The sequence below is a fragment of the Micropterus salmoides genome, unplaced genomic scaffold (genome assembly GCF_014851395.1).
Source record: "Micropterus salmoides isolate LMB-PRFRI ecotype aquatic unplaced genomic scaffold, ASM1485139v1 Ms_hic_scaffold_17, whole genome shotgun sequence".
Classification (NCBI taxonomy): domain Eukaryota; kingdom Metazoa; phylum Chordata; class Actinopteri; order Centrarchiformes; family Centrarchidae; genus Micropterus; species Micropterus salmoides.
This window is the reverse complement of record NW_024040817.1, coordinates 7274593-7289155: the sequence shown is the minus strand read 5'-3', so window position 1 is coordinate 7289155 and position 14563 is coordinate 7274593. Positions and strand designations below refer to the sequence as shown.

The window sequence follows — 14563 nt, the reverse complement described above, 5'->3', positions numbered from 1 at the left end:
GTGTTTGTTTTAAACTTATATTATGGTTAGGTGCCACAGAGATTATCTGTTCGGGTGAAGGTTAATAATGGATAACGCTGTTAATTTGGTTCAAAATAATAGTGACAGATTTGCCAATTTGAAACAGAAGTAGACAAAAAATTACTGATCATTGATTGATGACAGTCACTGGCAGATTAGACCAGTTTATCGGATTTGGTAGCAAATTAACATAGTTTCCAGGAGTTTGTCAAACTCTGTTTTCAGCAGATTTTGTCAAACTCTGTTTTCAGCAGATTTTTTTTTCTACTGAGTTGCTTGATAAAGACAAATAACCCTGCAAAAGGGTGTTTGTATGCATATGAAAACACGGTATCATCCTCATCATTGGATGGGCCATATACTGTATGACACAGAAATGAGGGAGCCCTGGTTTTACAGTGCAGTGTTATGGTCCCCTCACACTGCTGTAAGGTGAACCTCCTCACCTCTGCTGTATAGCTGTGAAAGTAAATACATATAGACATTTTTGTTATAGTTTAAAAAGTGTAGGAAGCATTTATTGTTTTCTTTCATTATATTAGTCTAGGCAATTTGAACAGAGTTGTAGTTTACAGGAAAATAAATATTTAATATCCATATATTACTATTTAAACATATAAAGTGAATGTGCTTTATGCCTTTCTGTATTCTAGCAGTAAAAACAAGTAAACAAAAGTTTTATTTCATAAACAACGCTATTAACATGTTGACATTCGGGTTGGACCACACCCATATTAGACCTCTGACTTCATTTTGATCTCAACTACACACCTGTAAAGTTTTGTGTCTGCATCTTCAACGTTTGTGAAAACTTTGGACATCTCCACAGAAAGACAGACAGACATATAAACACATGGCAAAGGACTCAAAACCACTTCTGTGGTAGTTACCACTAAGGTAAGGTGTCTCCAGGACCATGTTTTGCCATGAGACCATACACACACACACACACACACACACAAAAATACTCTGTTTTCCTTCTGAATTAACAGATAATGTACCTCAAAATCCCAGGAGAGGCTCTTGTTTAGCTGATTTGGTGGAGGCAAACATGTCCCACCCATTTAGTTCAATCCAGTTTTAATTTGGGTTTGAGACATTGGGAAATACTCCTTTCTTTAAGTAATATAGATGGTATTGTTGACCAAGTACTTGAAATCATATAGGACTATCCTATCCCAGCACTGCTGTTGGAGGCTGCATCAGCAACAGTGGCCTACTCCATGCAGGTGAGAGCTTCTAGGAGCATTTTGAGGTATCTGTTAATTCAGAAAAACAAAGCAGATTTTTTTTTTCCCCCATGAAAAAATGATTTGTAATTCTGAGATAGTTCATTCAGAAAAACCGAATCTTAAGACACTTGCAGACCTATGCCCTTGATCAAGTCTTTACAAAAATGTTATATAAACCAGTAGCTTATGTTATCCACAGAATAAAAGCTAATCTGCCATTAAACCTAAGGAGCTAACACTAACCACCACTCCTCTAAGTAAATTACCTTTAAAGCAACAATTAACCTGCTCACACATGTAACATTCAAGACTTGCATGCACCTCCAAGAACTGTTTGAAAACAACTTTGTGGGGTTCATCAATGCTGAGAAATGATTCAAAGTAAACTTTATGAAGTAGAAGTAGTGGAAGAAGCATTCCTTGAGATTCAGCAAAAATATGTGATGATCATGTGCACAGTAAAGTGTCTGAAAAGGACCACCACTAAAGAGGTGGCTTCATTTTTCAGCATAACAGATGTTATAGACTCCATGCAGATATTTGCATGCACCTATTTTGTCAGCCAGGTGTGACCTCCCCTGCCAGGTGCGTGCAGAACAACACCGGCAGCAACAGAGCCAATGAAGTCCTGACTGATGACACTCTCAGCCAATCAAAGCACAGCATAGTTGCATGCCTCTCCATATCCCGCCTCCCTCAGGTATTTCCCGATGTCCAGTGGTTCAGGCACTCTGAGAACTGTCCTCCCATTGGCTGATTTCTCTCTCGCCTGAAGGATTCTAATGAGTTCCGGCATTGAGACACGTTGTTGGGGGCTCCAGTGGCAGCAGGACTTGATGATGGAGTACCTGAGGACCAGAGTAAAACATTTTAAAACTTGAACCCAGCGAAATATACATGTGTATTATCGCTACCTGGTGTAAAAACATAGTTAGCAGGTTATTACAGCATTTTATTGGTGTGTTCTTCTTCATGAGCGATCAAATGTATTTGACAAGTGTGAGTGTTAACTTGTGAATAGTTTGAAAATGTAAGTTACCTTTAGAGTATTTCTTTTTGTTATTTGCCTTGGCTAAAGTAAAACAACGAAACAAAAGTAGCAAATGCAGTCATTTTAGTTAAGTTTGATTATTAACATTAACTAATGTTACTAGCTTTGCTAATTAAGTATATAGATATACTTTTATATGTCTGTTTAACCAGCTTGACCAAGTGGACGCACATGTTAGGTCATGTCTAGACTTGCTTGCTGATTTTAAGTTAATATGGATGACAAACTGTTTAAGAGGTGGAAGAATATATTGTGTTATAGTAAATGTATCAAATTGGAAGCACTATTTTTGATACTTGGATAGGGAAATGCATTGTTACATCACACTTTGTGATGAAAAAATGCATTTCATTTACATTCAAAAAGTAGGCTATCTTACTTTCAGTGGATGTCATGATGACTCTACATCATTTGTGTCTGATGATAAAGACCCTGCACACTGTGTTTCCAGCGTGCAAGCTTGGCGGTCTACAGTTTAATAAAAAATGATCTGCTTCTTGTCTTACACTGAGTTGGAGCAGGAGGCTGGCCGATTGAGATGCTTTCCTCTTTGTAGATACTGCAGAAGTTCAGTCGCCATGAGCTGCGCAAACGGTGGGTCACCTGTATACATGGGAGAATTATAGATTATATTTAAGTCTCTTTACTTAATCAATATGAACTAAAAGGATTCTAAGCTCCAATGCCAAGGTTTCAAAAATTTAGGAAATATGCATCTACCTTTTTTAACAATTTATATAGGATCTAGTTTGGCTTGTTAACTCACCCCTGTTGTATGAATTATTTGAATGTGCTTAAGTATCCACCACAGTGACTCTTAGTGTACTATTAATTTTCTTTTACTTAAATGTTATGCAGTTCAATTCTATGATTCATTAAATAAATAACTTCTCTTGAAGCTATGTCTAAAATTTAAAAACACCTACCCAATGTGACCATTTCATAGAGTAGGATACCAAAGGACCATCTGTCAAAAAAAAGCGTTGGAGAAGGGTATTTTGTCAGTAAAGGGAATGGGATTTATGTGTATATTGCGTGTATGCAATCACAAATTAAAATCCATCTTATCTCTATAGACTATAGATATAGATATCTCTATAGATCAGTTATTCACCGTCCTGAGATTATAATAAAAACAAACAATCGAGTTAGAATATCAAGCTTTGAATACTCTGGCTGGGATATTTCAATGACGTTCTTTATATTCTGTCATCTACATACATTTTTTTTTACAGAGGATTTGGACACTCACACATCACTGCTCTGACTGATGGCTCCTCTGCCTAGCACTTCAGGTGCCTGCCACTTCTTCAGCTCTATGTCCTCGACTTCGCCTGGTGAATTGGCCTGTGCTGTCCTGCGGTAGGCTGAGCCCAATCCCCACAGCTTTGCTGTCAGATCTCCACCAACCAGAATGCTGCGAGCTCCCACGTTGCCATGGATGCAGCTCTGACTGTGCAGGTACTCCTAGAAGATTTTCAGATTAAGACAGGGTGATAAGAGGGATGCTGGAATTTAGGGCTTTTAGGACCTGGCTGTGGAGTAGTAGAACAGTTCAGCACTACAAGGATGCTACAAGAAATATGAACATCAAACAGACTTTTGCAGAATTCAAATTGTATTTTGTTTAACCTGACAGCATACCAACATAACTTTGATCTGAAGTGTGAACATACTCTGTGCTTGCTCTGTAATTGAGATATCAAGGGGAAACTGGGAGATGGACATAGATAAGCTGAGAGAATTTTGCTTACCACCAAATAATAACAAATTGGGACACTATAGGAGATACTTAGCAGGGAGACAAATGAGGTATCTCTCCCAAATTATTCCCACAAATACAGTTTGTTTGTCCACGGAGCAGTGAGAGACACTGACAGACAGACAGACACAAGGACAGACAGACAGTTTAACCAACCAGAGCAGAGGCCACTTGTCCTGCCATGGTGAAGATCCTCTTTTCGGTCATGTCAAATGGAGACTCTAAATCCGAGTGATTCTTCAGAAAGAGAGGAGGACAAGGAAGAGAAAAGGAAACATGTAAAAAAATTTTGTCTCCTTATTGTTGGATATTAGCCCTTTGAGTCAGACTGCTAGATGTGTCTCTATGTTCTGTGATATCTCTCTCTCTCTCTGTTGACAGCTACCACACTGGACCAAATCTTTGTCAGGCTATCCTGTGTCTTGGAAGTAGGTGAACACACTGTACCTGCCACTGTCAAGTAATTATGGATACTAGTGTGTCTAATATTGCTCTGTAATGGCCCACAAATGCAGAGATTGGCAATTACTTTAACTACACTATATTTTCAAAGTCACAATCTTAACAGTCATGGCCAGGGTTTAGAGTTAATTACCCTACTATTTAAATGTTGAACAGAGTCCACTTCTGTGCCAATGATTTTGGGGCATTACGGAAATATTAGATTTTTTCTTTTTCTCCTTCTGAGGTTTTAAATAGTTGGCAGAGGGTCGTTAGCTAAAAATCCAAACCATGCAGATATCTCTCTGCACTACACAATCCTAAACATGGCTGGACTAAATGTTCCTTGTAATTGTATGATTTCCTCTCTTTGTTTTCCTGTCTATTTTCATACGCAAAACTTTCATCACCGGTGTCTAGCTTGAAATAAGATTTAGTTGCAGATGGCATTTAAATATTGCCTTCTGAAATGAACACATACCCTGCAGTTTTTCATTTAAACCACAGCGCACACCTGTTTCAAAAGAATTTGTCTGTGTTTTGGTAATTAATAGATTACTGTACCTGTCGACATCTCCACAGGAACCCTAACAGGTCTCTGTGCTGCAGCTCCTCCACAATCATCATTAGGGGTGACTGCACTGAAACCACACCCAGGAGACCAGGTAGGAAGGGGTGCGGACCCAGTCCTGACACGAAGGAAGCGAAACCCAAAAAGTGCTGCTTCTCACTGCTGTTTGCTGATTCTGAGAAAGAGGTCAGATAACAGAATAGCTTATTTACTTTTTTTCAACCATGCAACATTCAGTGAGAAGCATTGCTCTCTTTTTCAAGACCACCCTGCTTCACATTTACTCAGTTACTTTACTGCGTATTTAGCTTATTTTCATAAAGATTTAACCATACATTTTGTATTTGAAAAGTCATAAAAAGGCTTCTGCGCCATCAATCATTTAGAGATGTTGAACGTGGAACCTCACTGAAGAAGTCCTATATTTGATATCTTTGAGATTATGGAAGCTCTGATTTGAACCAAAACCAAGTATAAAACTTTAGTGTCTGTAAACCCAATATCAAACCATTTCTCATATCTTATTGTTGAGAAGATGAGGAGAGAGCACAACAAAATTATTTCTCTGCAGTTATTCAACAGGCATGCAGTAAGCAGTTGGTCTGTGTTTGAGAGTTGGTTTTGTACAACTCACTTTACCTTTCAGCACTCTGAGGATGACATCCCTGTTGTCCATGCGTGCTCTGTAGACCTTGACTGTGTCATTAGGATTAATAGCGAAGGACAGTGGCAGGGCTGTGACCTGGCTGAAGGCTCCAGGATGCCTGTCTGTGGACATCTGTGGTACTGCAGCCAGCGTTGGCCCGACACTCTGCTGAACTTGTTGAACTGACATTGGCAGCTCTTCATGTTCCAGTGGGTTTAGCCCTGGGGGTGCTTTTGAGAGAGAGAGAGAGAACAGATCAGAATAATAAATAAATGTATGTGTAGTTCTTTGGAAAATTTTGTTCCAATGAAAAATGTAACCAGAATAAGATGAAAAACGGACACATTGACTTCTACACGCTTGCTCACCATCAATGCCCTGTAGGCGATGTCTGTGGCTGTGCCTCTGTGTGTGTCTGTGCAATGAGCTGTGGTTGCGTTTAGGGGCGGTGGTCCGTGTCCGCTTCCGTTCAGGACAATATCTCAAGAAGCACACGGCCATTAAGGTGACGACGGTGGCCAGGATGAGCAGTGAGGGGACAATGATCACCTCCACCTCATGCTCCTTTATGACTGAGAGAGAAAGAGAGAGGTACAAGTGTTAATGTCAGGTCCAAGAGGCAATACTTTTTCTAGACTGTATAGTGTCAGGTTATCTGTGCGCAAAGTGACAAGTTGGTGTGATTAGAAAGACTGTTGCACAGCGGGAATGTCCTAACGGCCTGTTTCTTCTTCTTAAGTTAAGACAGTACGGTCTTGAACTCGCCTGTGGGCATGCATTTGTGTCTCAGAATGATGTTCCTCATTACTCTGACAGCAAGGTTGTGCAGGTTTTGGTTTCAACCTGGTTAAGACACTTTGACCGGATGAATGCATTGGCTGGTCAAAAGGTTGCACCTCTCAAGCGTTGACAGTAACATTACATCATTGTCCATTTTACACCAGTGTTTATATGTTGACACATAGCTAGAGGACAGTAATATAGCAAAGCATGTCACTATTTGAATGCAACTATCAATACCCTCAGTCTGTTGAAGCTGGGCAACAAAGAAATTTTAAATCAGATTAATTAAAAGCAATAATATTATCAGGTCCCAGTCAACAACTGCAGGAATTTATTCATTTATAGCCTATGTCACTATGATAACGAGTCGCATATTTGAAGGCATGTGGACAGCATTTATCACAATTGCTTCTCATTTTCATGTTATTGCATTGCTCACTGCTTCTACCATACTTGGCTGAAAATGAAACAACCCCAGTCCTACTGCATTGTGGCTGCATTCTCAACATAACACAGTTGGGCTGTAATTAGACAGTGAGACTGGCACGCTGACACAAGGATGAGTCATGCATTGACATTCAGAGTAGAAGAGGTTCAGACAGCACTGATTGTTTGATTACATGCATGTCCGTCAACCACTTTTCTGATAGCTGTGTCTGGCAGTTTCCACACAACTGAAACGCGTGTGTGTGTGTGTGTGTGTGTGTGTGTGTGAATAGTAAAACAATATATTTTACAGCCTATAACTGTTATATAACCTATAATAATCTTGTGAGTGATTATGACTAAAGATTTGTAAATATTTGCTGGCACCTGTGTCGTTTTTCATGTGATTAGGTTTTCCTGGCAGCTTTATACAAAATTGATTAATTAAAAAATGATAAGCTGCATTTGTGCTGGGGAAAAAACAGGCATGTGGGATAACAACACGATCTGAAGTAAAGCTAAAACCTAAACTAAAAAAAAAAAATACTGGTGTGGTTGTTGAAAATCTAGTTAACATAATAATTAACTGTGTGATCACAAAGACTTCCCAGCAGTATCTGTGAATCAGCAGTTATCTGGAAGCTGGATGCTGCAACATGATTGCAGACGGCAACGGAGCGTTTTATAGTTAAATAACTGGAAATAATGATAAACCTCATGGTTGGTAAATACCAAGAAAGAGCTCAGTTCACTGTCAGTTCACTTCTTTCTTTGGTATCGCCATATTGGCTTTGATCCTAGCTCTTTGTTTGGTAGCTGAATGTCTCATGTCAGCATGACCTCAGCAGAAACATTCACTAGTTGTCTGTTGTCTGCTGGTTTACTAGGGTTACAGCCAAAAATAGGTAGCTGCTGGCATTTACCTTAAGGCACTGAAAAACGAGACAATATATAGAAAGATAAATCCTGGCAACTGGCTGATGTGAGGCTGCTAATAACGGAGGAAGATTAAGCAAAAGGTAATAGAGACAGGAAGACAGGAAGGCATCTGTAATAGTGAAAAGTAAAAAGCCAAATGGATAAAGTGGGCCGAAAGTGCAGGAAGCAACAGAGACTGTGAAAATAGAGATACAAGAGGCAAAATATATAGTATATAATATGCACGTGAAGTAGAAGGTTGAGCCAGTATTTTTTTTCCATTCATTTTCCCCAGAGCTGTTGTCAAATAGATCTAACGTGAGCTGCCAGATCTAGAAATATTAGGATGTTTCAGGTTTGAAAAGGAAGCAGGAGACATTTGCAGAGGAGAGGAGGAATCTGAAGAGGGGAGAAGAAGGAAAGGAAAAGGTAGATGAGAGACATGAGAGTACACGGGTTGAGGAGGAAGGGTAGAAAGGGAGAAAAGCGTAGGAGATGATGATGATGAGAAGGAGACCGCTGAAAAGTGGCAGTTGAGTTCCTTACTGGTGAGGTTGTCGACTGATGTACGGGGATCAGCCGTGGAGGATGACATGCTGGAGAAAAAGACAGGAACATAGATAGATCAACATTACTATCAGCTGGAGGAAGAGATCAACATTACCTCTGCTCAGCAGCCACCCTAAATCCTCTAAGCTTAGCTAGAGTGATGCAGCATATGCCACTCTAATAACTCTATATGCAGCAGTAGCTGGAGGAAGTAGGTGGTTCAGAATTTAACTGTGCGTTCAGAGCTATCAGTGAAGTTCCAGTTAATATCAGCGCACACACCCCGAAGGATGTTGACTAGTGGTCAACACATTAGAAAATACTGTAAATATTTAGTGTGGTATTTTTTTATCTTGACTTGCAAATATAAACTTTGACCTTTTTTATCTTGACTTGCATAGCAAATATAAAAATGAGATCAGTATTACCATTGCTCAACAGTCATCCAAAGTAGATAAAAATGCCTTGAAAGTTGGCGTCATCTTTTTGTTTTTTATTCATACCTTCCTGATACTGTATATGACAGTATTAAAGTAAAAAAATAATACATAAAATATAATTACACATAAAAGCTGAGCTGCTGGTGAAAGAAGTCATTGTAGCATGTATGACACTGTCTAGCCTTCATTGCTGTGTGTCCAATATGCAATTAGTCTACTTAGACAAGTCAAGGAGGAGCAGATAAGTGCCCTTTTTCTAGAGATCTTGCTGACACCTGTCGCCGCGGCAGATACATCAGTGGGCTGAACAGAGATGATGTGCACACAGCTTTGTCTCAAAATACTCCCAAACGGGGGCAGAGTCATTTTTCTTTATTGCTAGTCCTGTAATATTATCCCCACCACTCGCAGTCGCTCCTTTTTCTGAGCGTACAAAGTGTGTGATTGAGGGAGAGACAGCAAGCGGCAGAGAGTGAACGGTGAATGCCGAGGAAAAGGTGAGCAGTGAAGTTCAGTAGTAAATGTGCAGTGTAGGTTACAGTTTGTCAGCGGATAAAGTCTGCAGCTTCTCCAGACCAAAGTAAAGCTTTCATGTGTGAGTCAGTCGTTTCCCAATTGCTGGAAAAGTGCATTGGTCAGTCAATTTCATGTGGCGTCTCCCGCCTACAATACACAACCTCAATACTGCATCAGTGTTACAGAAAGAGGAGCATCTTTATTTTTGATGGTATTGACAGTCATACCATCTGGATTTCTAAGTACCCTGGTGTACCGTTACCATACTTTGATGCCGCCCAAGCCTACTTAAAAGGATAACCTGGCATGCAGCAGCCCACTAAACTTCTCAAATCACACAGATGATATACCAGACATACTACTGTAATTTAACAGTGCCGTAGGACTGTTTATTTCAAAGGTCTCACATCAGTAGTGTTATTTTTACCATATAAAAAATCATATTGCCATTATTTTTGATTGATGCTGCAAATGCAACATAAGTCATATTTTTTTGCATTTCATTTTCACTGAAAAAAAAAAAATAATGATGTGATTATTGCTGGGGTCTATAGCAAACAAGCATGCCCCCTCATGTCTGGTGTCTGGAGTAGGAGTGTAAAGCATCTTGTTATTTTGTTTTTTTTTGCTGGTCCTTGATCCGTGACTCAAAACCATGATGTGATTTGATCCATGACTTCTGTGATCCGTTACATCCCTAGTTTTGGACAATATGATTTATAGGCTGGGGTGTCTCTGTAGCACCACGATGGTTCGTTTATTATGGTATGTTGTGACCCTTTATTAAAATGTGTACTTTCACTTGGCCATTTTCCTCATAATATTTTAATTAATTGTTCAGCCCTACAGTATTCTGCTATTTTGGTCAAATGACCCCTCTATGTATGGCGTAGCTGATCGGTTGGTTTTTTGAGTTGAGGAAGTTTGGTTGTTTATCAGTATAATGTTCTACTTGTGAGAGTTTCAGAGAGAGTCCTTCCATCATTGTTTGTTGTAATTTAAAAAGGCAGCAATAACGCATTTGTCAAGACAGTTAAATAATAACCGCAGAGACCTTCAGGTGAAAGTCTTTAGCTAAAAGTAATACCAGTTGTCCTGTATTCTCTCTGCATTTTATTAATGCAGAGTGACCAGTGCGAGTCTGTCATTCTGCTACCATGGAGCAATTTATCGATTGTATAGTGATGTATGCAACAAAAAAGTGATATGTTTCATTTTAGCTGACATGGTAAGAGTTTAGAAAGTCTCGATGCAGGAAACCCCCTGAAAAGAATCCTCACTTATCATCATTATTATAGCAGTTTCAAACAGTTAAATATCTGTAAAGCAAACTCAGTGTCAGAACACAGTAATACAGAGGGAAGGGAAGTACATTAAAACATAACTAATGAAGAAGTTGGAACTTAAAAGGGAAGTGAGAGTGTGAACTAAATAGGAGGGTTTCTGTGCTTGTATGCAAATTTCCCCTGAGGACATTTGATCCTTTATATTTGAACACGTTCAACTGTATGAAAGAGCTATAGAAGATCAGATCAGAAGGTCAAAATGAAGGACACCTATTTAGGACGGTTTCACTGAGCATGTATACTCTTGTCCTCCTGTTCATTTAATTTCCTTAACAAATGTAGCCAAGAGTACGGCTTCTCTGTCAGCCTTAGTGGTATTTAAAACATTGCTTGCTGAGATGTAGGCGTTCACAACAGTATTTGTTTGGTACAGGTAGACTCCTCCTTAACTTTGTTAGATTCCACTGTTATCCGAGTACTCACCAAGTACTCCGATACTCCTAATTGCACATTAGATGAAGAAACAGAAATGAGGTCAAGCTAAATATAAGCATATAATAAACTCGGCAAATATCAAAGTGCTGTAATAAATAAATAAATTAAAACATTGTATAACCAATGTACACCACGGGCCATTGTGGTGATGTAATATTATTATTAGCGTCAGACTGAAGATGCTCTTTCACAACACATTAACTGTGCAGTACAGGTACCAACTGTGTTTGTGTCTCTAATATTGCAGCGTCATCCTCACCTCTAAGAGCATGGAAGTATTTCATTGTAGAGTGTACTCTCTGTGTTACACATACACCCATATGAAGTTACACTGGTATGTAGTGGTTGTTTTATTTTAACTGTGTTCTAATGCAACTGTTTTATTTAAACTAATTATTTTGCTTTTACTTTTATTTAATAGCAGTGTGTTTGTCTTTTGTATTATTTGAACTGTAAAGTTTTGAGACCCTGCTACATGGTGGTTTTACAATTAATGCATTTTTAAAGGCTAAACACACGCGCACACACACACACACACACACACACACACACACACACACACACACACACACACACACACTGAAACTGTCCTCTAACCTTTAGAAAGTATTGATGTCACTGAACCAGTTTGTCTGCATTGTTTTCATTCATAATCACATGCACCAATAAATACCCGGCATTAACAAATACCTGCAAGCACAACAAATGTCTGGGTCATTTCACAACAGACGCGCACACACACACACGCACACACACACACACAGAGCACAAGAACAGGTACTAAAATATGCTGTTAAAGACACAAAGACAAAAGGTGTGTCAAAACACAGCTGTATTAAATATGTAAGTATTGTATATCACATATGAGGCCTAATTCCAAAAATGTAAAAGTTATATAGTGACACCATCTGATCACACTTACAGTATGTAATTGTGCATGCATTTATTTTACACACATATGTGTGTTCAGTCACACATCCACAGTTTTTAATCAGCCTCAACAGTTTTTATTTTATTTATTTATTTATTTTTTGTCACCTTACCTGACCAATTCTCTGGGACTGTTCAGGTGTCAAACTCCGAATGCTCCTCGTATCCAAAACATGTAGTTAGCTGTCCCTCTGAGCCAAGTGTAGAGTTATGAGATAAAGTCAAGTCCACCTCCTTTGTTCTCATGTTTTTGTAGTTAATCCGCAGTACGTAGTGATATCCACAGGCAGACACATTTTCATTGAAGATACTGGTGATGTTAGAATCTCTTTCTATTTTCCTGTGACTAACCCAGTCTGTGTTCTCACTCCCCAAGTCTCTCAGTCTCTCACTTTCAGGTTGGCCACGCCCACCGCTCCAGCTCTTTTTCGTTGTCAGTCTTATCATCTGCACACACCTTGCAGTCAGTATTGTATTTGATATGTGCATGTATTCGTGTGTCACTGTTCATGTGTTTGTGCGTATGTGCGTGTGTCAAGTTTCCAGTCAGCTGGCTGCATTTGTCAACCTGTCAGACATAGGGTTATGAGGTGGAGGGGCAACATGGCATATTTTTCTACTAACCATGATGTGTTTAATGTTGTATCTTGTAATGGCTGAGTTGCAATACCAACACCAAAGACCTTTTAATCAAACATATGTAGTTGCAGTACAATTGCAACGCACTGTAATGTCTAGTACTGAGTTTCCTTATTGTCCCTCAGACGCTTTGTGATTCATTAAAGACTAATAGAGAGGTTTATGAAAGTTTATTGTCTAGAGCCTCCAGATACAAACAGACAATGCACCTATCACTTTTATTTTAGCTGAAAGGTGTGACGCTGGCTGTGGTGTTTGTTTGGTCAGCATTGATGTTGAATAATCCTGACTTTTTACCTGCTTGGTCACCTCCACCCTCTTCACTTTAAGTCAAGCTGCTGCGCTGACACACCCGCAGACACTGAATGCACTTCGGTCGAGTTTCACCATAGCCACCTTATTGATTCTTATCCACCTAGAATGAAATGTTTTCACTAAATGGACCTAAAGGCTCACTGTTTCATGTATTTGCAGCTTTTGGGTTAAATGTCATTTTGGTGACCTTGAGGTTACCAGTAAAATCCATCCTACACAGGCCGTAGATTTAATTCACACAGTATGCAGTTTTTGTTTATTAAATTTCCCTTTATGAAGCCACTAAAACTACGGTAGTTGACAAACTTTGGCTTAGTACATCTTGATCTTCTCACTCTATTGTTATGTAAATTAATTCTGTTTCTGGTATCGGCTTCCATAGGATTGTCACAGCATAACAGAGACACACACGTATATGTTTTGCTATGGAATACGAAATCATCAGAGTTAGGCATTGTTTGCTTTAGTTGAATGGTAGGTTTTGGTGCACAATGATTGGGAGTGTTTTTGATGTTGCTGTTTTTGTGTATTTTATTAGCCAAGTTGTTTTTTTAGAAATGAGTTATTTTTCGTGTTTAAGATTTTTCTTAATCGTGTTGATTGTTCTGACAAGCAGCCCTTCTTTTGCTTGCGTGACTATTTCTTTTTGCATGAATGTAATCACTTTGTACTCATTTGAGTCTTTGAACTGGGTAGGATTTGATCCTACGTTTCTGTGTCTCTGTAAGGCAGTTTACTTCACTGTTGATGAACACACAGGGACTTCATCACATAGACCCACTTTACACCTGCCATTAAAATGCATTTTGGGGGATCGGATTGCAATCAGATTGACCACATAAAAGTACAGGTGTAAATTCACCCTGGATGCATTGAGGACAGATTGTGATCCGATCGGCCATACCACCTCCGGAGGCATTATGACAACACTGAACGTAAGTGTAAAAGCAAATGCATTGTCATTCCACCTACGACCACTTCTTGCAAATAAAATCCGAGGTTTGATGCCGCAGACAGGCAGTGTATCCATTCAATGTTTTGCATGAATGCTCTTAAAGAGCTCCTTTAAGTAAAAGTGCTCATGTTTTTGGTGAACTGAACGTATCCATTTGTGAACTTATACTCATGCACTGTTAAATTAAACTCAACATGATCTACTAAGGTTACAGAAAGGAGTACACATTATGAAGAAAGGTAGCGCAAGGAAACGATGACAGGTGGAACTTATGTTTCACTTTTACTTTCCTGCTGAGCTATTACGTGGGTGCCCTGCTGAAGAGAGAGAAAAACATGAGTGTATGATTCATGGAGGAAGACTAAGTTAGTGCAGAGACGGTTCAGAAAGTTATGAAATGTTATGAAAAAATGAAAAGTTATGTCTGTAGTTATGGAGCATTTATTTGGACCCGCGTAAGTGGGAGGAGATAGACAGATAGATTGATTAGCCACACGACAATGCCAGTGGAATTTGTTTTCGGTACAGTATGTTTAAGCTCTGCATGTGCATACAATACAAACAAACAAATAGACAATACACTTCAC

General features: G+C 39.2%; 1 protein-coding gene and 1 long non-coding RNA gene across 2 annotated transcripts; one reads left to right on the top strand and one right to left on the bottom strand.

The window, feature by feature from the left end:
• Nucleotides 1–511: 511 nt before the first annotated feature.
• styk1a (serine/threonine/tyrosine kinase 1a) lies at nt 512–12459 on the bottom strand. Its single transcript, XM_038725263.1, has 10 exons — nt 12181–12459; nt 8398–8447; nt 6093–6296; nt 5718–5954; nt 5072–5253; nt 4223–4303; nt 3557–3771; nt 3231–3271; nt 2811–2907; nt 512–2101 (listed from the first exon to the last, which is right to left on the bottom strand). The coding sequence occupies exons 2-10, from the start codon at nt 8444–8446 to the stop codon at nt 1906–1908; spliced, it is 1302 nt and encodes a 433-aa protein (XP_038581191.1). The 5' UTR covers nt 8447; nt 12181–12459; the 3' UTR covers nt 512–1905.
• LOC119907502 lies at nt 2108–3638 on the top strand. The gene is made up of 3 exons (XR_005445114.1): nt 2108–2283; nt 2817–2898; nt 3540–3638. It is a non-coding gene; the product is annotated as an uncharacterized LOC119907502 (long non-coding RNA).
• Nucleotides 12460–14563: the final 2104 nt, after the last annotated feature.